Genomic DNA, 23,707 nt, shown 5'->3' with positions numbered 1-23,707 from the left:
CTGAGAATTCATCTGGCAATGCCCTCCTATTGGCTACATTCAGGGCCAATGACTGGGAAACTAGCAACTAGATGATTATGGGGCATGTAGTCCCGATACCAGCAGGCCCGAGGATGATTCCTTGAGAGGACTGCAGCCCCCAGCATGCCGAGTGGGAGTGGGAAGAGGAAGAGAGAAGACGAGGGACCATGAGGCTGTCGGGTGGAGGGAGCCAGTGATTCTATTATTATCCTCCAAGGTAAGAACTTACCTCCAGGTGGGGGGAGCAAGGCGGATGAGGGTGGCAGCATTCAGGTTTCCATAGAGGTACAACGCCAACACCAGCCATTTCCCCTTAAAATTTTGGTAGTGCCCCTCCCGAGATTAGACTCTGGATCCGCCGCTGCCTGAACAGGGCTAACCATAACAATATAGTTATTGGAGAGCTAAACCTTAGGCCTTTTTCACACGGGCACCTCCATTATAGCGATTCCACTTGCTCAGCGGGGTATTGCTCCACTAATCCCCGCTGAGCAGGCTGATGATAGGTCTGTCTCTGCTCACTGTCCTGCTCTCCTTTATAAGGAAATCGAGTGAAAACTGACCGTCTGTCCATGGAAAGTAGGATCACCATCCATCATTTGTAGACAGGATCGGATCAGATAGTGGTGGATGTCATAGGAGAGACTCAAGGGTCCAATTAGGTCCGCCTGAAAAAGTGACAAGCAGACCTGATCGGACAGCCTGTGTGAAAGGGGACTTAAGAGACAGAACTCAAAGAGGGAAGAGGGTAATAGAAGAAGGAAAAAAGAAAACAAAATGGGGGGGGGGATGAGGGAGAGGAGGGATGGATGAGAAGGGAGGGGATGAGGGAGTGATCTCCTCCCCCCCACAGCCAAGATTATTAGGACCAGACACTTCCACATAGGGGAAACTTAAACAAAGAACTTTTGAAGCAGAGGGGGAACCTGGTACCAGAGCATTAGAAATTTATACCCCCTTTCTTGAAATCTGGTGGCAATGGTGGCCCTGTGATCGACATAAAGAATATGTTTCTTCTGTTTTTCCGTGAATGTCTTAACCAGGTCTCACTCCACTTTTGAAAGAATGGAGACATCAGGCGGGTTAGACAGCAAGGTGTAAGAAATAGAAAGTGCGTGTCTCAAAGAGGTAGGGGGGAAACAGTGTTGTTCAAAAGATGTTACTGAACCACAAACACTGATCACATCTGTAGTCAAGAAAAGTCTGATTTGTAAGGCCCGTCGAAAGTCCAGGGCCAGTGACACCGTAGAAATAATCTCCTCAATTGAACACCACCTGTTCCCCCCGAGAGAGTGACAAGTTCGGAATAGGTTGTCCTGAAGGAATTACCTAAATATCCCATCTGATAAGCTAGGAGGAAATTCATTAGCCCCTATCATTGGGGACATAGGGGCAGGGCTTTATTTTTTTCGGCGGGAACACAGGGGAACGCAGTTCCAGCACCTCCAGCACTGAATGTATGTAATGGCAAGGGGTACTGGGCCATGTTGGGTGGTCTATTGATGATGGCTGCTGGGGGTTATCGTTGCTGGCTGCAAGAAATCTGTTTTACTGCTTTTCTGGTTATCATTAACAAATTCCATACAAATTATTTAGCACCACAAAATGATACTTGTCATTTTGTGTATTCTTCAAAAGGGGCTGTACAGTGAAGTGGATAGGGAGTGGAACAAGGGACAGGGATAGGTGGGTGGAGACAAGTGGTGACTCAGAAAATTCCTGTAGATATTCTCTGAGAAAAAAAACCCTGCATAGTGGCATATGTGATTGATGAGCCGTTTACCATTGTGCTTATGTTAGCTCTCAGCCAAACTGGCAAGGCCTCAAATGGCTAGTGTCATGTCTGATCACATGTGAAGCGCCATAGTAACTGCAAATCAAACAGTCCCTAAGATGAGAGCTTCTTTAGCTGTGAAAGATAGGAAGGTTTAATTCTGTTGCGAATGGTTTGTCAGAACCCTCTAACTGCCACTTTTGCTAGACATCTTCATTTGTCAAAGGAAGTTAAAAAAAAATAACAGACTTACTTGCAGAGATAACTGATAATAAATTATGTTACAGAAGTGCCTGAGAAAATCAAAGACTGTTGTGTTAAAGTGGTGGTAAAGGCTGAAGGTCCCCTCTCAGCACCCCCCCCCCCCCCACACTTAGCTAAGTCCAAACTTGGTCCAGTGATGTGAGAGAGAACCGAGGCTCTCCTGGGTCTCTCCCTCCTGATTGGCTGAGACAGCAGTGCCAATCACAGCCAGTGAGGCAGGAGAGGGGATGAGGCTTAGCCACGCTCTCTATGTCTTATGGACACAGAGAGCCAGCTCAGGAGCAGGCACGCTATACTACCACTTGGCAAGGAGGAGGGGCCCAGAGCACCAGCAAGGGACGTGGGAAGAGGAGGACTGGGGCTGCTCTGTACAAAACCATTGCACAGAGCGGGTAAGTATGACATGTTTGTTTGTTTATTTTCCATTACAATTACTTTAAACTCCTTGGCAGTATTCCAGAGTGTGGCTCAGGGAGAAATTTCAGCACCATTAATGGTAACCCCGAGCCACACTTGGGAATGCATCGCTGGATCCTGGAAGAGGTGACTTACCTTGTCCCTGGGATCCCGTGATGTACTCCCGCTGTGTACGGTGGCCGGACCTTCCGCCCTTCCGCCCGATGCTTTGTGTGTTCCGGCTTCCCTTCCCTGAGAGCATCACGGTGCAGGGGGTGGAACCGGATTCAAAAAGTATAAACCACAACACACACAATATATTGTAATATTATTGGATTGCATTACTGAATAAAATAATTTGAACTCAGTTTGCCCCCCAGTGCTTTGTCCAGTGCCTTTGCCTGCAGTTTTACTGTACTTTCTGCCTGGAAACTGGAAAAAGACCATGGCATCAAAAAAGGGCACCTCTACCTCAAAAGCGGTTTATGACATGCTGGAAAACAGAGATAGCGATGCAGAATCACTTGCAGAATTGAGTGATAGCGATTCGTGGGAAGTTCGTCATCAGACACAGAAAGTGATTTCAGCGACGATCCTGCGACTGACTTCAGTGATGTGCGGACTTACTATTGACTGCAGTACAGATCACGCAGAGCCCCCAAGATTCCCATTTACTGGTAAACCTGGTATCAAAGTGGATGTTGAAGATGACAACCCCTTGGCATACCTCCAACTATTTTTGTCCAACAAGGTTATTGAAAAAATAGTTACGGAGGCAAACCGGTACCAGGAGCAACAAGCTGCTACACATCAGAGGTTTTCAAGGTTCAGAAAGTGGGAACCAGTGACCAAAGAGGACATTTGGACATTTCTGAGCTTAATAATTCTTCAGGGAGTGGTGGGGAGAAGTGGTATTGGACAACCAATAAATTATTAGCCACTCTATTCGTTGGGACGGTCATGTCAGAGTACAAATTTTCCCTGATAATGAAGCATTGGCACTTTGAAAATGAAGAATTTGACAAAACTACTATGTACCAGATATAGAAATCAGCATAGACAAAAGTCTAATGGCCTGATGAATCGAGCACTGGTTACATTTGAAATTATGTCCTATACACTGGGAAAGGAACCAAATTCAACCAAAAATACAGTAATTATGGAATGGCAACATCTTCAGTTCTTTCATTGATTGAGCCATTGCTAAATCAGGGCTATTGTGTAACTACAGACAATTTTTACACATCTCCTGAACTCTATTGCCCCGTACACACGAGCGGACTTTTCGACATCCAAACTCCGACGGACCGAGTCCGTCAGACTATCCGATCGTGTGTGGGCTGCAACGGACTTTAGCTTCGCAAAAGTCTGACGGACTTTAGAAATGAAGCATGCTTCAAATTTTCCCGACGGAACTCCGCCGGACCCAGTTCTGATGTAGAAGTCCGCTCGTCTGTATGCTGTTCCGACAGTCCTAAAACGACGCATGCTCTGAAGCAAGTACGAGACGGAAGTGCTCGGTCTTGTAAAACTCCAGTTCGTATTGGAAGTAGCACATTCGTCATGCTGCAAATTCTGTGCTCGTTTAAATGTATAGCGCATCTTCTTTATAATGCTAGAAGAACGAAGTCTTTATTTATAATGCTAGAAGAACGAAGTTGCTTTGCTGCTCATATTCACTCACAGAGTTCTCACCAAACACATTTCTGTTTTATTTCTCCTCATCTCATGGATGATCTTGTTTTTATTTTAAAGCCCCATCTCAATATATTTAATTTTTTTTTTTTTTTGTTTTTATTTTTGATTACTTTTTTTCCTCCATATTTTTGGTAGAATTCTTTACCATTTTTTTTATTGTGATCTCCATATTTAATTATTCTGTCAAGTAAAAAAAAAAAAAAAAAAAATTGGTAACTTGACCGAATAATTAAATATGGAGATCACAAGAAAAAAAATGTTCAAGAATTCCCAAAAAAATCTTGATGAAAAAATTACTCAAAAAAAAAAAAAATAAATAAATAAAAAATGGTGTTGACTAATTTTTGGCCTCCATATTTTTGGTAGAATTCTTTACCATTTTTTTTATTGTGATCTCCATATTTAATTATTCTGTCAAGTAAAAAAAAAAAAAAAAAAAATTGGTAACTTGACCGAATAATTAAATATGGAGATCACAAGAAAAAAAATGTTCAAGAATTCCCAAAAAAATCTTGATGAAAAAATTACTCCAAAAAAAAATAAAATAAATAAATAAAAAATGGTGTTGACTAATTTTTGGCCTCCATATTTTTGGTAGAATTCTTTACCATTTTTGTTTTATTGTGATCTCCATATTTAATTGTTCCGTCAAGTTAACACCAAAAACTTTTTTTATTTTTTTTTCATTACCACAATAACCTTTTTATTTTTATTCTGGTGACAAGTTACCACAATAACATTTATATTTTGTTTATAACCTCAAGGAGGTTAGTGTCCCTTGTTAATTTCACATTGTCTTTTATAGAAAGGTATTTGACCAAAAAACACATAGGCAATTATATTTTCAAAAAAAAATATCCATTTATTCTGGTTGAACAAACAAAAAAATGAAGGCAACACTGGAGAAAATTGTGACATTTGTGTAGCGTTTTGGCCCCAGGGCAAACGTGAAACTCTGTGTAAAAGAAAATTCAAATATTACGAAATCCAATATGGTCCCAGAATCCCAGACATCAAGAGCAGCATCAGATGGTATATATGTCCCCAGGCTGTGGTACAACAGGCTGTGTCTTTTTGGTCGGACCAGAGTGAAGCCAGGTCATCACCTTCTTCTCTTCGCTCCACCCTTCACTGCACCCTTCCCTGCAGACTTCCCTGTAGCCTTCCTGGGAGGCTGTGTCTCCGGTGGTGTACTCGTGGCAGGAGGAGGAGGAGGAGGAGGAGGAACAGGAGGAACTTGCTCCACAATATTGCTGTTGGCCGATAATTCTCCACTCAGCCCCTTCTGTAACGCCAAGAAAATGAGCCTTTCACAGTGGAGACGTTGGCCCATCTCTAATTGGTGGAGACGGCTGGCGATGTAGCAGCCATAGGCCTCTTCTGCGTCAGGGGGGCTGTTTAAGACATTAGTAGCCTCTCTAATTAGGCGCAGGGATTCCTCCTGTGCCAGCGTATTTTTTTTTGCCCTTTTTGATGGAAGACGGAGGGGAGGCACTTGTGATGTTGTCATGCTTCTACTAGGCCCGGCCACCTCCTGGCTGACAGAGGGCACGGCCTCCTCCTGCCTGCCACTTTCCCCACCTTCCTCCTGGCTGAGCTCCTCCTGTGTATAAAAAAGGGACATTGTTTTAGTTTTTTGTTCATCAATCCTAAACATTTTTCAGCTCCTGACTTCAAAATTCTGTTAATACATATAAAAGAGTATCATTATGACACCACTATTTCTTGTTTCTGCTGGTGACAAACATTTGTGGCCACTACTGTAAATTGATATGTCCAAATTTTAACTATTTTTTAACATCAATAATAGCGTACAAATTCGAATAACATCTAGTTAACATCATTAATATTATGAATATCACTATTTTTGGTAAAAAAATACCTGGCTCCAGCTGGGTGCATCCGCTTCTTCCAGGATGGAAGGCTCATCAGCCTCTGCTGAGGTGGAGGGAATGCTGCAGGGAAGGGTGGAGGGAAGGGTGGAGGGAAGAGTAGAAAGCGACTCCCTGGGTCTACACCGGTCGTCCAGGAACCGTAGCTTTTCAAAGTACCACAGCCTGGGTACATACACATCACCTGGTGCTGCTCCTGATGTTTTGGATTGTTCGATTTTCCTCTTTTCCTTTCGGTACATGTTTTGCAATATTTGAATTTTCTTCTCCACAAAGTCCACGTCTGCCTCTGGGATCCAAGTCTGCACAAATGTCAAAAATCTCTCCAGTGTTGCCCTCCTTACTGGTTTATTAAAATAATCCTTGTGCTTGGCATGCCACAGATTTGACATCTCCTTATATTTGTCGATAAACAGACTTAAAAATTCCGGATCCCTGAATTTTTGATTCATTTTTCTGAAAGACAATACACAAGCCAAAAAACATAATGTTAGCTCAGACTCTCCTAATCTTAGCCCAAGATAGACTCCAGGATCTGCCACTTATTTGGGGAAATGGTTTAAACTTACCTTCGTTTTGCTTGCTCCCAACTTCTGTTCCTATTTTCGCAAACGAACATACGACATGTGATTTTTGTCGTTATATACAGTGCGTACGCGTAGAACTACGCCTGCGTTGCCCGCCCCTGACGTTCTTTTAGTCAAGTTCTTGTTTTCCCGCCCTTTCTGCGCACTTACCGTACGTACGACGTGTGATTTTGTCGTAAGATCCAGTGCGTACGCGTAGAACTACGCCTGCGTTGCCCGCCCCTGACGTTCTTTTAGTCAAGTTCATGTTTTCCCGCCCCTTTCTGCGCACTTAACGTACGTACCACATGTGCATTTTGGCGTAAGATCCAGTGCGTACGCGTAGAACTACGCCTGTGTTGCCCGCCCCTGACGTTCTTTTAGTCAAGTTCTTGTTTTCCCGCCCTTTCTGCGCACTTACCGTACGTACGACGTGTGATTTTGGCATAAGATCCAGTGCGTACGCGTAGAACTACGCCTGCGTTGCCCGCCCATGACGTTCTTTTACAAGAATATTTCCCACCCCCTTTTCTCTACGGTGCGCAGTAGGAGAGACATGGCGGAAACACAACAGGTGCTTGATATTAACGACTCCAGTAGTCACGAATCCCCGGAGCCACAAACGTCCCGATCTGGAAAGAGGAGATTTAAGGCCTCAAATATGGCATTTCAAGAGATGGTGGAGATGGTGGCAATCTTGCGAAGTAAGGATTATGATGGCAAGTATGGACCATACACCCATCCGAACTTGCGCAAGGCCAGAATCATGGCCAAAGTAGTTAAGACCCTGCATAATCGTTTTGGGGTACGACGGTCAAAAGACCAATTGAGGAAACGGTGGTCCGACCTGAAATTGAGGGAGCCGGATCAATACAGAAGGATCAAGAAAGTTCTGAAAAAAAGTAAGTACTTGTCGTGTGTTCCTATTTTATGATTATTGCATACAGATCCATATGCTTTACCTTTGTACAATGTAAAAAATTGCTGCTTTCATGTTGTATACAGTAAAAGAATCGTATCGTTTTAACAAACCCTCGTAAATTGTTCGTGGCAAACCTCGTTTATGATACAGGGTTTGAACAGCATTTTTTGGCTGTGTAATTTTTAGGACACAACAAATGATTAGGACATTGTGGTTTAGATGTGTTTCAAAATACAATGACTAGAAAAGAACATTCAGTGTAATTGAAGGAGAGGACACTTGGCAGCTGGGTAAAAACACATCTGCACTCATGAGCAAAGGTGTGGGACACCAGAGAACATTTATTAGGGTAAACCACACGCCACACGGGGTTCCCTGGTATACTTGGGTGGGGGGGGGGGGTTGGGCATGTGTGAACCTTGGCACAAAAAGCAAATTATTTGATTTTTGGGCAAAGTGAATTGATTTATCATGTCTTCACATTTTGCATCTCTTCATAAACCGACAATTGTACAACACTTCTAATCAAGGTTTCATCTTCCTAGTTCTGGCCTTAAATATCTATGTGCTAAAGTATACCTTTTTGTTTGTTAATTTCTCATAGGGGAGAAAAGCCTCACAAAGCAGGATCCCAGGGACCGCCACCCTTGCCAGCAGGAATGTGAGGTTAGCCCCATCCCCCCCGTGGATGTGCATGTGGAGGAAGGAGAGGTGGAAGAAGGAGAGGAGATGGGCACCCCACCAGGTGAGTGTCTGACACCACATCTTCAGGTAATCGATGTATACCTGCATATTTCCAAACACATGTTTTTACATCTATTTTAGGTGATGTTGTGGTTGTGGAAAGCGACACATTTCCAAGCACCAGTGCCCCCCCCGAGGATGTCGAGGAAGGAGAGGTTGAGGAAGGAGAGGTGGAGGAAGTAGGGGAGATGGGCACCCCACCAGGTGAGTGTCTGACACCCCAGCTTGTTGAAATCCATGTATGACTGCATAATTTTTGACCAAATGTTTCCCATCTATTGTAGGTGATGTTCTGTTTGTGGAAAGGGCCCCATTTTCCAGTGACAGCGCACAAAGGCTGATTGGCCAGATAATGGGCTGGAATGGGGAACTAGATGACATGCGAACTAGCCTGGATCTCATGAAGACTCAGATTGACAATATGCAGCTGGAAATGAAGAACATGATCGATATTTTGGGGAGAATATAATCCATTTCTCCATAATATCGATCATGTTCTTCATTTCCCTTGTTTTAGTTCAAAGATTGTTACTTCACCAATTTTTATGCTTGTGGCTGATTGTTGTTATACATTTTTCATATTTTTTATAGAAAAAAAAAAAACCACAAAAAAAAAAAAAAAATGTTTTTAAAAATTTAAAAAAAAAGGAAACAAAAAATGTTTGGCAAAGAAAGTTAAATAAACCCAAAAAAAAATTTACATCACTAAATATTCAATGGCACATGTGAATGTGGCCAAATTAAAATTTTGAATAATCAAGAATGTGTGGCGTATTCTTTCAATGCTTAATACCAGTTTGGGAAAAGGGATTTTGTGTATCCAGTGACAATGGGCCTTATTGAATTTAATGAAAATACACTTGGCACTACAAGTGCACTAGGATAACATAGGAGACAGCACAAACCAAAAGCAAGCAAGAAAACACATTTCAGATTTGAGGTTCTTTTATTATTTTCCTCTTTTTAAAAATTAAAGATTGGGTGGCATTGCAATGGCCCCCCTACCGTTAAAATAAGTCACATATCTTTCGCGAACTTCACGTGCACTTTGGGGGGCCAAGCCAGTACGGCCAGTATCCAGGCCTGTCATGGATTCTGGACCAACTCCAGCCTCCGGCATTATTCCGGATAAATAAGTATTTGAGTATTTGTGTAAAAAATTGTGCAAAATGCAGCACGTAAGTATGACATAGTTCAGTTTGTATTCCGCTAGGTTTAGAGCAGTCAGAAATACACGGAACCGGCTGGCCATTATTCCAAATGCATTTTCCACAACTCTTCTCGCTCTGGCCAGCCGGTAGTTGAAAACCCTCCTCTCCGGGGTGAGGGCTCTTTGGGGGAATGGCCTCATGATGTGGTCGTCAAGAGCAAAAGCCTCATCAGCAATGAATACGAAGGGTAGTTCCTCCACATTCTCCGAATCAGGTGGCAAGCCCAGGCCACCTGTCTGTAGACGGCGGTAGAACTCCGTCTGGGCGAAGACTCCTCCATCCGACATCCGGCCATTCTTCCCCACGTCCACATATAGAAATTCAAACTGTGCCAACACCACCGCCATTAACACAATACTGTGAAACCCCTTGTAATTAAAAAAGTATGACCCCGAATGGGGTGGTGGCACAATGTGGACGTGCTTCCCATCTATCGCACCACCGCAGTTAGGAAAGTCCCAACGGGTGGCAAAATGGGATGCCACAGTCTGCCATTCCTGTGGCGATGAAGGAAACTGGGGAGGCAAAAAGCAGAAAAAAAACAAAATAAGTACTTTTGCACATTAAACATTGTACATTACAACACAAACTTTATTTCACGCTTCTGCCTAGTCACATGACACCGATCGTCTGCTCCCTGTCATTGGGAGCAGTGATCAGGGTCATGTCACTGTTAGCCCATCCCCCAGACAGTTAAGAAAAACACTCACCCAGAACACACTTTAAACCATTCCTTGGCCCCCTTGTGCTTAATAAAACACCTTCACTGCATGTGACATTTTTACAGTAATCAAGACAATTTTTGACAGCATTGATCACTGTATTAATGACAATGGTCACAAAAATGTATGGAAATTGGCCAATGTGTCCGCCATAATGTGGCAGTCACCAGAAAAACAAAAAAAAAAAAAAAACGGTTAGCAACGCCATTACTATTTTCAAAAATGGCAAGATTTTACAAATGCCAGCAAAATAGACCATATTTACGAAACGATTGAACTTTTAACCAAAACAATCAAGAAACGCTTAAATTGTGATTCATTTTAACACATTTTTGTTTACTAAAAGACTACGTATCAGCATCAAATGATGTCCAAAAAAATCATGGTGATATATTTTTGTGCCTATCTTTCTTTAGAGCGAAAAGAGAGAAAAAAATGCATATTTAGAAAAATGCATTTTGGGTTTGTTGGTGGTTAATCACCAAAACTAAAAAAGCAGAGGTGATCAAAGACAACCAAATACAAAATCTCTTTGTGCTAATAAAATGAAGATAATTTACTAGGAGGAGCCATGTTACAAGGACGCACAATTGTCAATTCAAACAACGCACTGCCAAATCACCCAAAAAAGTGATGAAGGTCAGGAAGGGGGGAAAATCATTCCAGGGTTGAAGTGTGTTAAAAATACAATATATAATTCAACATTAATTTAAGGACACACAGACTCGTTGGAATTATATTAAGTGTGTGTGGGGGGGGGGATCCAGTTAAAGGACACACAGACCATTTGGGATACTATTAAGGGGGTGGGGGGATTCAGTTAAGGGGACACAGACCATTTGGAATAATCTTTAAAATGTTTGGTTTTAGGATAAAGCAATAGAATGGAGCTGACAAAAGACATTTTAAGTGACTAGACTAGGTGGATATGGGCCTACCATAGCATGTTGGTGAGGTTTAATGAAGGCAAATATGCATGAAAAACAAAAAAGGAGCATTAAAAGATTGCAGCATGCATGAGGACAAAGGGGACATTCACAGCATATTGCAATCATGGTAATTAGAGATTGAGGAAAGAAATACAAGGCATTAGCAAACATTAAAGACAATAAAATGTGATGTTAAATGCTAAATCTTACCTTAATATAGTCCTCCTGCAGGACCTGTATAATGGCAGAACAGGTCTCTGGGATAATGATCCCCAGAGCCTGGGGGGAGATGCCTGTCGAGAACTTCAGGTCCTGAAGGCTTCTCCCTGTCGCCAAGTAGCGCAACGTGGCGACGAGCCTCTGCTCTGGAGTGATGGCTTGCCGCATGCAGGTATCCTGCCTGCTGATATAAGGGGTCAGCAAAGCCAGCAGACGGTGAAAAACGGGGTCCGTCATCCGGAGATAATTCCTGAAATCATCAGGATTATTCTCCCGGATCTCACGAAGCAAAGGCATGTGCGAGAACTGGTCACGCTGGAGCAACCAATTCTTCGTCCATGAACTCCTCAACACCCCGTCCACGGACTGTTCTTGGGTTGCAGAATGAACTACAACACCAAGCGCAAGCAAAGCACGAACTCGACGATGAGTACGTACACGCAACATGGCTTCAAAACGGTCGGATTGTCAGAGCGAACTTAACAGACGTCACTGAAGAACAGCAAGGCCTGTGAAGAGCGAGCTGAAAGTCAGCGAGCGCAGTTAGATCGCACTGCAAAATACAGACACGAACTGACTACACGCACTAAAAAACAGATACAAACCTCACAAGCACAAACTGAAAAGCAGTGAAAAACGGTCTGAAAAATACGAGTCTGAAAACCGCGAATCGTCTCTCACCAAACTTCTACTAACACGAGATAAACACGAAATTAGCAGAAGGAGCCCAAAGGGTGGCGCACTTGGTATTGAACTTCCGTTTTATAGTCTCGTCGGACCTGGTGTACGTCACCGCGGACCAGACGGGCGGACTTTAGTGGGATCGTGTGTAGGCAAGTCCGTTGCGTCGGAACTCCGGCGGAACTCCGGCGGAACTCCGGCGGAAACTCCTTCGGATTTAAGTCCGCTCGTGTGTACGGGGCATATGAGTTCTTTCTTCAAAACAAAAGGGATGCCTATGGAACTGTTTTGGGCTAACTGGCGTGACATGCTGCCAATCTTTGGCAATAAGAAGCTCAAGACAGGAGAAATGATTGCCTGGCAGAAAGGCAAAATGATGGCACTGTGATGGCGTGACATATAAGATGTGTGCTTAATGAACACCTCCACTGTCATGGTACACACAAAAGGTGGGAAAGACATCATGAAACCACAAGTGGTGATAGACTACAACTACACCATGGGAGCAGGGGTCAAGTCCTGGGGAAAAAAGTGTGGAAACTCCCACCCAAGATCCACTACCCCACAAAAAAAAAAAATTATACGTTCATATGCACGAACGCTTGAAAAGTGGTATTTTTCATCCAATTTTCGTAGTGTATGAAGCCTAACTGTTAGTACATAAAAAAAAAGCAATCCTCAATAAACATAAATACGGTAATTCTCTGAATAATCGGTATTCATTCAATTGTGCTTCCATGCAAATGTGAACATCCTGTTCTGATCTTTATTGGGGAAATGTATTTTGTATATAGAGTGTTTATGTGGTGAGTTTACACTTTTCATTGAACAGAGTTTGGATAACACAGGGTTAAACGGAAAGGTCATAAATTAACTGCACATTATCTGGACAGAATGCTTGGGGAGATAGTGATGTGTTCCTGCTTAGGAGATGTATGTTAGCTTGGGGGGGCTGCAAACCCTGCAGGGCTCCAACACACTCTCGCTGCTATTCCAACTCTTCACATATTTCCACATAAACTTCCCTTCTGGAATTAAACTTTGCCAGGTATTGTGCTCAGCTTACCACCCAAACTGATATTCCTCCCTCGGCTCACCCCTCTGCCTGTATGTCCTCTGAGCAGAATAGCTGATCTACCCATCAGCTAGACCTAGACCTGATCTACCCGTCAGCTAGCTGTGATTGACAGGTAAATTGAAGTGGAAGTTGTCATGGGGCCCTCTACTGGCAATGCTTGAATGGTCAGGTGTGCGGCACTTACTATTGCGAGCTGTGTTGGCAGCTGCTGGTATAGCACCTGCCACACAGCTCGCATACTTAAAAGTCTTGCAGGAAACGGCTGCTAAAGGGAACTGAGTTCCTGTTGTGGAAAAAGTACAGGAACTCTGTTCCCATGCGTTCCCGCAGGACTTGAGCCCTGCATGGGAAGTGTTGACAGAGCCTACCAGGCAATGACATTTTATCTAGCAACAAAAAAAGTATTACAAGAAGATCTTCAGGCATCTTCTTGAGAAATGCTTGTGGAATGTCTTCATTCTACAAAAAAAAAAGAGTAACAAGCCCGTGGTTCATGCTGACTTTGGAAAGTTGCTGACCTGATCTTTCCAAACCACCAAACACCAAAGGCTGTAAATAGAGCTAATTGTGCTGCTGGTGTTGTCAACCTGGAACGCCCGACTGGTCGTCACTTCATGGACCACATCCCACCAACTGAAAAAAAGTCAGCACCCACAAGGATCTGCGTGGTTTGTTGTTCAAAGCGTGATGACACTGGAAGGAAAATCTGAAAGAAAACAAGTTTCTATTGTCCTGATTGTGATGTCGGACTTTGTGTAGTCCCAGGTTTCAAAATTGACCATACCCCAGATGTTTACTGAAGCAATATGACTAGTAATATTGCACCCTTGTTTGGCCCAAAAAAATTTCAGTGTTTTTGATTTGATTATATTATTGACAAAAATTTAGACAGCTTCAGGGAATACCTGGGTAATCTTTCTGTAATGATGAATCCAAATCACATCAATAAAGATGAGGATCCCACTTAGGGCACATGCCCACAGCAGTTAAAAAAAAACAGCTGCTTTTACAGGCATTGGAGCTTTTATTTCAGCTTCAGCAGAAGAAGCTTGTGCTTTTTTGTGTTCTTGTGCACGTTTTTTGAGCTTCTTTGAGCTCCTTTGAGCTTTTTTGAGCATAAATGTTTTTTTTCACAAACCCTTCTATGGGCACTCTTCGGATAGAAGTCACCTTGAAGCAGTACAGGAAACTTTTCTAAAGTCTGAGAGACTTCAGTAATGCATCCTCTGGGACTGTGACATCATTATGGGCGGGGACATCATCCGGCGATGTCCCTATATAAGTCGCTGCACGCCGCGTCCCTGTCATTGTGGCCAGAGACAGCGACGAGTCAACAGCTCAAGAAGAGAAGAACAGAAGAACAGAAGGCAGCAAAGACAGCGGCGACAGCGGTGACAGCGGTGATAGAAGACCAGGCCACCGCTTGTAAAAGAGCTAGAAGAAGGCGCGGAGGCCCGGCAAGAAGAAACGAAGAGGGGGACAACACCCCCGAAGAGGGGGACAAGACCCCCTAAGTCGGAAGAAGACCCCCGGGCGGCAACGAAGAAGAAAGCCGGGCTCCTCCGCTAGTAAAAGAGCTAGCAGAAGATAGCAGGGGAGTCTGGCGAGAAGACCCCCCAAGACGGAAGAAGATCCCCGGAGCTGTGCAATAAATTATTTTTAACCCTTGTGTGTTGTGTTTTATTTACATTTTTTTTCACAGGTGAATGGGTAGGAGTACATTGTACCCCATACTCATTCACATAGGGTGAGGGGCTGGGATCCGGGGGCCCCCTTATTAAAGCCCCCCGCCCACAGACCCCGACAACCAACGGCCAGGGTTGTCGGGAAGAGGCCCTTGTCCTCATCAACATGGGGACAAGGTGCTTTGGGGTGGGGGGGGCCGCGCAGCCGCCCTTCCCCAAAGCACCCCCCATGTTGAAGGCACGTGGCTTGGTATGGCTCAGGAGGGGGGGCGCTCGCTCGTCCATATTCCCTTTCCTGATCAGCCGGATAACGCGCTCGGATAAGGGTCTGATATGGACTTAGGGGGGACCCCCCCGCCGTTTTTTTCGGCGTAGGACTTCCCCTTTAAGTCCATACCAGGTGACGGGGCCAGCGACGTGTCAATTTCGTCGCCCAAGGTGGCGACATTGACTTCCTTCGCTAGTCCCCACTACCTGGAGCCGCGCTCAAAATGAACGGACTTTCCTCCGTGTGTGTGGGCAAGTCCGTTCATTTCAAAAGTACGGCGGATAGTCCGGCGACTAAGTCCGCTGGACCTAGTCCGCCGGAAAAGTCCCGCGTGTGGGCAGGACCGCTCGTTCGGACAGTCCGTCGGACTTTATGACGGTTTGTCCGCCAGATAGTCTGATCGTGTGTACTTGGCATAAGTCTCATTTGACCACAGGACATGGTTCCAGTAATCCATGTCATTAGTCTACTTGTCTTCATAAAACTGTTTGCAGACTTTTTTGTGCATCATCTTTAGAAGAGGCTTCCTTCTGGAATGATAGCCATGCAGACCAATTTGATGTAGTATGTGGCATATGTTGTGGGCACTGACAGGCTGCCCCCCCCCCCCCCCCCACCCACCCTTGCAACCTCTGCAGCAATGCTGGCAGCACTCATACATCTATTTCCCAAAGACAACCTCTGGATATGACGCTGAGCACGTGCACTCACCTTCTTTGGTTGACCATGACAAGGCCTGTTCTGAGTGGAACCTGTCCTGTTAAACTGCTGTATGATCTTGGCTACTGTGCTACAGCTCAGCTTCAGGGTCTTGGCAATGTTCTTATAGCCTAGGCCAGGCATGTCCAAAGTCCGGCCCGCGGGCCAATCGCGGCCCGCGTTCCGGTTTCGGACGGCCCGTCTGGTCATGTTCACATATCTATCTTTTGTGGCCCCCAACGAATCCCCGATCGCCGGGGGCCACAAAAGATAGATATGCTGGCTGCCATAGAGGGGGCAGGACGAGTGCCGTGAATACAGGACAGCGTCCTGTGTAAAAGGAAGTCCCATCCTGTGCTGCCATTGGACAACCGTTTTGTCCATCACAGGAGGCGGGACTTTCAATTAAAGAGGCCGTCATAGAAACAGGAGTTTCTCCTGTATGTCTGTCGGTGCTCGTCCCGCCCCCCTCCCTGTCTCCTCCAACGCTGCAGAGGGACATGAATCAGGCTGCACTGATGGCAATGGTGAGTCTGCATTCATGGAAATGTGTGGGCTGCATTCATGGAAATGTGTGGGCTGCATTCATGGCAATATGGGGGGCTGCATTCATGGAAATGTGTGGGCTGCATTCATGGCAATATGGGGGCTGCATTCATGGACATGTGTGGGCTGCATTCATGGCAATATGGGGGCTGCATTCATGGAAATATGGGGGCTGCATTCATGGCAATGTGTGGGCTGCATTCATGGCAATGTGTGGGCTGCATTCATGGCAATGTGTGGGCTGCATTCCTGGCAATGTGGGGGCTGCATTCCTGGCAATGTGGGGGCTGCATTCCTGGCAATGTGGGGGCTGCATTCCTGGCAATGTGGGGGCTGCATTCCTGGCAATGTGGGGGGCTGCATTCATGGCAATGTGGGGGGCTGCATTCATGGCAATACGGTGGAGGCTGCATTCATGGCAATACGCTGGGGGCTGCATTCATGGCAATACGGGGGAGGCTGCATTCATGACAATACGCTGGGGGCTGCATTCATGGCAATACGCTGGGGGCTGCATTCATGGCAATACGCTGGGGGCTGCATTCATGGCAATACGCTGGGGGCTGCATTCATGGCAATACGCTGGGGGCTGCATTCATGGCAATACGCTGGGGGCTGCATTCATGGCAATACGCTGGGGGCTGCATTCATGGCAATACGCTGGGGGCTGCATTCATGGCAATACGCTGGGGGCTGCATTCATGGCAATACGCTGGGGGCTGCATTCATGGCAATACGCTGGGGGCTGCATTCATGGCAATACGCTGGGGGCTGCATTCATGGCAATACGCTGGGGGCTGCATTCATGGCAATACGCTGGGGGCTGCATTCATGGCAATACGCTGGGGGCTGCATTCATGGCAATACGCTGGGGGCTGCATTCATGGCAATACGCTGGGGGCTGAATTCATGGCAATACGCTGGGGGCTGAATTCATGGCAATACGCTGGGGGCTGAATTCATGGCAATACGCTGGGGGCTGAATTCATGGCAATACGCTGGGGGCTGCAGATGGGCACTGACCCTTATTTTGCTTCACATGTCTTTATTTAAAATGTAAGATTTTTTATTTTTTTTCCTGAGACTTCCTTTTTAAAGTTAAGGTGTGTGGTATAAGCCGATTAAATACAGTATATCCAAATAACACACCCGAGCTCATCTGTTCACCACACACAGCACAAAGGCAAGAGAATTCTTGTTGGGCCGTGTATTAGTGCTCGGATGAACACACTTAGACTGAATTTTAATGGTTTAAAGAATGTCAAGCAAAATGGTCGGCCCTCGAGCATGTTCACTTCATCAAATCTGGCCCTCTTTGAAAAAAGTTTGGACACCCCTGGCCTAGGCCATCTTTATGTGGAGCAACAATTCTTTTTTTCAGATCCTCAGAGAGTTATTTGCCATGTTGAACTCCCAGTGACCAGTATGAGAGAGTGACAGAAATAACACCAAATTTAACACACCTGCTCCCCATTCATACCTGAGACCTTGTAACACTAACGAGTCACATGACACCGGGGAGGGAAAATGGCTAATCAGGCCCAATTTGGACATTTCCACGTAGCGGTGTACTCACTTTTGTTGCCAGCAGTTTAGACAATAATGGCTGTGTGTTGAGTTATTTTGAAGATACAGTTGTACAAGCTGTACACTCACTACTTTACATTGTAGCAAAGTGTAATTTCTGCAGTGTTGTCACATGAAAAGTTATAATAAAATATTTACAACAATATGAGGGGTGTACTCACTTTTGTGAGATACTGTATGCTTTTGGGACCCTTAGGTCCCTTTTCAAGCTTTATACAAGACACAAATATTCATTATAAATATACACAAAATTGAAAGAAGAAGGTTGGAAAGTCTTTTCTGCAAAAAATAAATAAAAAAAAACCCTAGAATTTTTTTTCTAAAGTTCTGCTTTGAGAGAACCCTTTTACTGCCACTGACCTAAGGCTTACATTGGAAGCAGCGGAAGGGTTTACACACATTTAGCATGCATGTACTAAAGCTGGTTGTTGTCTGCCAGAGTCTGTTAAGCCCCCTGCCCGCAGACCCCGGGCCAGGGTTATGGGCAAGAGGCCCTTGTCCCCCCTGCCCCAAAGCACCCCCTCATGTGAAGGACATGTGTCCTGTTATGGCTGGGGGGGGGGGCTCATTTGTCCCCTTCCTTTTCTGACCTGCTAAACTGCTTGCTCAGATAAAGGTCTGGTATGGATTATGGGGGGGGGGGGGGGCCATGCCATTTAAAAAAAAAATATTTAGGCGTCCCACGCTGTTTTTTTTTTTTCAGATTTTTTTATTGACTCTTCTTTTTTTACATTCAGTTGTCTGGGAACCCTGCTGATAGCTGATGATATGCATTTTCAACATTATTTAAGGGGAAACCTACCCCTTTGTGAATGGAGCCCAGTGTCTTCTGTCCTGGCTCTTAAAGGGCTTGTAAACCCTTGTGTTTTTTTGCATTAAGGTGAAAAAACTTCTTCTAGTGACCGGCCCCCTAGCCCCCCCATTTTACGCCCTGGAATTTCTCACGGCGGAGATGCACTCTTCCTCTGCCTGGGGTTCTTGGCTCTTGATTGGATAAATTGATAACAGTGCAGCCATTGGCTCCCACTGCTGTCAATCAATGACGCAGCGCCAACTCTGCCATTCTGCATCTATGGACGCAAATGCTGGACTCCGGAGGTACCCCCCTCCCCCCCGGAAGAGCGCTTATCCTAGGTGGTTATACAATGCCGGAAGGAGCTACCAGTGCCACTGGGGGACCCCAGAAGAGCATGATCAGGCCACTCTGTGCAAAGCAAACTGCACAGTGGAGGTAAGTATGACATGTTTGTTATTTAAAAAAAGCACAAAGCTTTACAATCACTTTAACAAACCTATGTATATGCTTTTCTTAGACACGGAAAGAGCACTGCATTCTCCCATTTTAATATAAAACTATTTCTGCATTGGCTTTATGTCATGTACAGTGACATGATAGAGAATTAGATGGGGACAAGGGAGACACGGTTGGCAGCAGGGAAACAAAGGCATCCGACACACCTGGAAAAATAGGCTAAGATTCTAGCATTGCATCAGCAAGAGAGCAACGACTGTATACAACAGAGGCACCAGGGACAGTGCTCTTCACTCAGTTGTGTATGTACATTGCTATTCATTTTTTATAAAAACATAAATACACATACACAATGAACCTGCGCTACAGCACACAGCAGCATACTGCAAGGGGTGATGTGAATTGCGTTGCTGTACTGGTGCCCATAGATGGGCTATGATAACACAGATTTCCACAATGTAATATGATGTGAATGAGCTCTAGTGGTTTTTCAAAAGCAGAATGTAACTTTAATGACACCGTCTCTTTAAAGGTCAGTGGAAAGACAGAGAGCTCAGCCGAACTTTTTTTCTGAAGAAAGACAGACTATGGACTTTAACACGATTCACAGTAACATTAGTGGCGGATAGCTTGTCTTGAAACAAGTAGGAACAATGAAGGCCTGTTAAAATACTGCACTAGCTGCTGCTGTTATATACATTCGTATGAGTATCTGCTTCTTTTCAGTATGGAATTCAAAGCTGAGATTGGTTGCAAGTTTCCAGCCATGGAAATCCATGTATGAATTGACCTTCATATTTTGTGGAGTAGGTAGTTTCTTCTTAAGCCTTTAAAAAAACAAAACGATATTCATATATATATATATATATATATATATATATATATATATATATATATATATATATATATATAAAAGTTTAGAGTATTTTGTGGTATGGTGACTAAACCACATTACTATTGCCTGCCTGATTGAATATAGACATAAACAATTGGCTTAGTGCATAAAAAATGCCTTTGGTAATTTCATTGTACATATTTTCCTCTCTTCTATATACTGTATCATATATCAGGTTTGAGAATATAAGCTTTATTATTATCTGTGTAAATGTATTATGAAGTTTGGATTGATTGTTGACTGTGGGAAGATTAAATGGTAACTCCACTTTCCTGGAAAAAACATGGCAAATAAAAACACAATATACATTAACCTATACAGTACAATTGCTACACATGCCATATTATAATTTAATGCTATAAAAAAACTTGGAGGCATTATGTGCACCAGCAGTGTACAGAACTTCCTCAGTGAGATACTTCCTAAAGGTTAATTATTTTTAAAGGGATGCAGACACTGCAACTTTTCTTATCAGAAGAGTTCATACGTGATTTTAATGAACCAGACCCTCCCACTTAGAATCAGTAAGCACTGGACATGGTCAACAAACAACAATGCAGTTTGCTAAAATCCTTGCAATGTACATTACATAACTACCATGTCTCCCCAAAAATAAGACCAGATTTAATATTAATTTTGGCTACAAAAAACACACTAGTGCTTATTTTTAGGGGATGTCTTATTCATTTACGCTATGTACAATAATCTATATTTATTCAAATACAGACATGTCTTCTTCTATATATTATATATATATATATATATATATATATATATATATATATATATATATATATATATATATCCTGATCCTTTAAAGCATGATAGACAACATAGTGTTTGTGCTGTGTCATTTATCCCTCTCTTTGTTCTAAAAAAACATGCAATAAAACTATTTTTTTTTTTGTCCCCTGTCTTCTCTCCCCCTCATAGCTCAGAAGTCAGCATTATGAAATTCTGTAATCCCAAAACCTTGGTTAAACTCCTTGTAAAATTATGTAATCCATTCTGTAAAAATATTATATAATGCACAGTGTCTCCTCGTGCAATGTTATTGTGGAAAATACCTTATTTACAGCACTGCTGGGTGCTCATGTGACCCGCTGGAGTTCTTCTTCCTCACTCCGAATACTGCAGAGGGAGGGGCCAAAATCCCAGCTGACGTCAGCCCACTGGGAGCACTGCAGACGGAGGGGCCGCTGATGTCAGCCGGTAGAAGAGGAGAAGATCCCTGGCGGGTCACGTAAGCGCCCAGCGGCCTGTAAATAAGGTATTTCCCACAATAAAGTTACAAAAGGAGACACACTGCACATTATATTGTTTGTTTAAAAAACAGATTACATGTTTTTACAAGGGTTTATTTTTGGGGTAGGGCTTAGGTTGCAGTCATCCCGAAAATCAATGCTAGGTCTTATTTTTGGGGAAACGGTAAATGGTCAGGTTGAAAAAAGACACTAGTCTAACCAGTCTAACCAAGAAAAAAAGATAAAGAAAAAAAACCCCACAAATCGCCTCTATATACATAATCCTATACCCACAAATCCTTCCTGATCCCCCACAAGGCATTTGGATATTCCCTGGATCAGCTTCCTTTGGTGTTTTTAGTTCTAAAATTTTTATCATTATATTTTGTGCATTTAGGAATACATCAAGCTTTTTAAAACAATCTACTGAGATTTTCAGAACCAGTTCTTAAGGGAATCTATTCCACATTTTCACAGCCTTTATGTATGTATTTGATCACCCATAGAGGATAGATTTTTTTCTCAACAAAAGTGGCGTCACTCTTTAAAGCAGTATTAAACCTAAAACCAAAATGTAATTTATTGCAGTTTACCAATCCTTATATGTGATGTCTGCACTAGTTTTCTTTTTTACTCTTTACCCCCGTTTTTACTTGGTGATCTGACAACTGACAAAATTTCTGTATGAAAGTGTCTACACTTTGGATGAGAGGTAGTAACAGATACATTTACACAGCAGCACTGTTAGTCGGGGGGTTGTGTGTGATGTGCTAGCAGATTTAGCTACACTAAACAAACTGAAGCCAAATTCAATCTAATGCCACATACACACGATCGGAATTATGGTCGGAAAAAGGTCTGATGGTTTTCCCAATGGAATTTCCGAAGGAATTCTGCTTAAACTGTCTTGCCTACACATAGTCACACCAAATTCCGACTGTCGAGAACGCGGTGACGTACAACACATACGATGGGACTAGAAAAAGGAAGTTCAATAGCCAGTAGCCAATAGCTTCCATCTCGTAGTTGAATCTGAGCATGCGTGAGTTTTTGCCTGTCGGAATTGCATACACACGATCGGAATTTCCGATAGAAAGTTTTCAATTGGGAAAATTGAGAACATGCTCTCAGATTTTTGCTGGCGGTAATTTGGCCAGCTAAATTCCAATGGAGCATACAGACGGTTGCATTTTCCGATGAAAAGCTCTCATTGGTCTTTTGCTGGCCAAAATTCCGATCGTGTGTACGTGGCATAACACTTTTTCAGTAGTTACAGCAGCAGTTTTGTTTTGTTGTTATTTTACATAAATAAATAAAATCTGATAATTGTAAGCACTCATGTCAGGTTTGTCTCAACAATCTAAATGCCACATCTGCGGGACAGTTTGTTCTTTTACAAAACAACAGAATTACTGGCTAGTCCACTGGGTGAAAATGAAAGAAAGTCTAAAAAAGAAAAATAATGAAGCCATCACATCTAAGAATTGGTAAACTAACATAATAATTGCTTGCTTTTGGGATGAATACCACTTGTGTATCACTGTAATTCTTATACCACAGTAACATTTTCATGTTTGTTTTTCATTATCCTCATTATTTTTAGGAACAGATTTCCATTACTGTAGTCAGTATGCCACCTTTCATGCCCAAATCAACATAAATCTGCTAGGATCACATTGTTTACAAATAACATTTAGGGTGAATTCACAACTTTGCACATTAAAGTGATATTAAAACGGTTGTAAAATGCTGAACATTTTTTTTTTTGGACCCTGCAAGATAATGTCATAATGTGCTAGTGTGCATTGTATACTAGCACATTATGTTAAACTTTCTGTACCTTAAAACAAAGCTCTCCTGCTCTGAGATGTCAGAGCTGCAGGCGCTCCTATCTTTACCCATCTTGCTTCCGGGTTTACGTACTCCGGCTCTGTGACTGGCAGGAGCCATGTCACTCCCGTGCGTGCGCACGAGAGCTGCTGTTCATGGCACAGGGTTCTGAAGGAACAGCATGGGTGGATATTTGGTTCTTTCCAGGACCTAGCTATAGTCTGTTTTGTGGCAGTATAAAATGACAGAATTCGGATTTAGAATACAGTCAACCAGATTCTTTTTCAGAAGGGCTTACACTGGATTTTTTCATATGAATCTATTTAGAATGGTATAGATTACCTGATAAGTGCAAGATCAAAAATCTTCGGGCACACTCACAAAATACACTATATTGTCAAAAGTATTGAAACGCCTGCCTTTACACACGCATATGAACTTTAATGGCATCCCAGTCTTAATCCGTAGGGTTCAATATTGAATTAACCTACCTTTTGCAGCTATAACAGCTTCAAGCTTCTGGGAAGGTATTTAAACAATGGAAAATTTTTGGTGGGATTTTAAAGGTGCCAGGCAAAAAAATG

The 23,707-nt window shown here is 43.4% G+C and overlaps 1 protein-coding gene across 1 annotated transcript; it reads right to left on the bottom strand.

The window, feature by feature from the left end:
* Positions 1–5,028: 5,028 nt before the first annotated feature.
* On the bottom strand, positions 5,029–6,729 carry LOC143963432 (uncharacterized). Its single transcript, XM_077473061.1, has 2 exons — positions 6,036–6,729; positions 5,029–5,756 (listed from the first exon to the last, which is right to left on the bottom strand). Exons 1-2 carry the CDS (start codon positions 6,495–6,497, stop codon positions 5,256–5,258), a joined length of 963 nt encoding a protein of 320 aa, XP_077329187.1. The 5' UTR covers positions 6,498–6,729; the 3' UTR covers positions 5,029–5,255.
* Between the last annotated feature and the right edge of the window lie 16,978 nt (positions 6,730–23,707).

The sequence above is a fragment of the Lithobates pipiens genome, unplaced genomic scaffold (genome assembly GCF_037356315.1).
Source record: "Lithobates pipiens isolate NorthernLeopardFrog02 unplaced genomic scaffold, aLitPip1_a1.2 Scaffold_8, whole genome shotgun sequence".
Classification (NCBI taxonomy): Eukaryota; Metazoa; Chordata; class Amphibia; order Anura; family Ranidae; genus Lithobates; species Lithobates pipiens.
Note: the sequence above shows the minus strand (reverse complement) of the source record. Positions and strands in the feature narration are given on the sequence as shown.

Excerpts from the sequence above, each read along its gene's own strand:
- LOC143963432 (XM_077473061.1), bottom strand. The coding sequence starts at position 6,497 with ATGAATCAAAAATTCAGGGATCCGGAATTTTTAAGTCTGTTTATCGAC. Across the intron at positions 5,757-6,035 it reads ATGCACCCAGCTGGAGCCAG|GAGGAGCTCAGCCAGGAGGA; the intron begins GTATTTTTTTAC and ends TTTTATACACAG.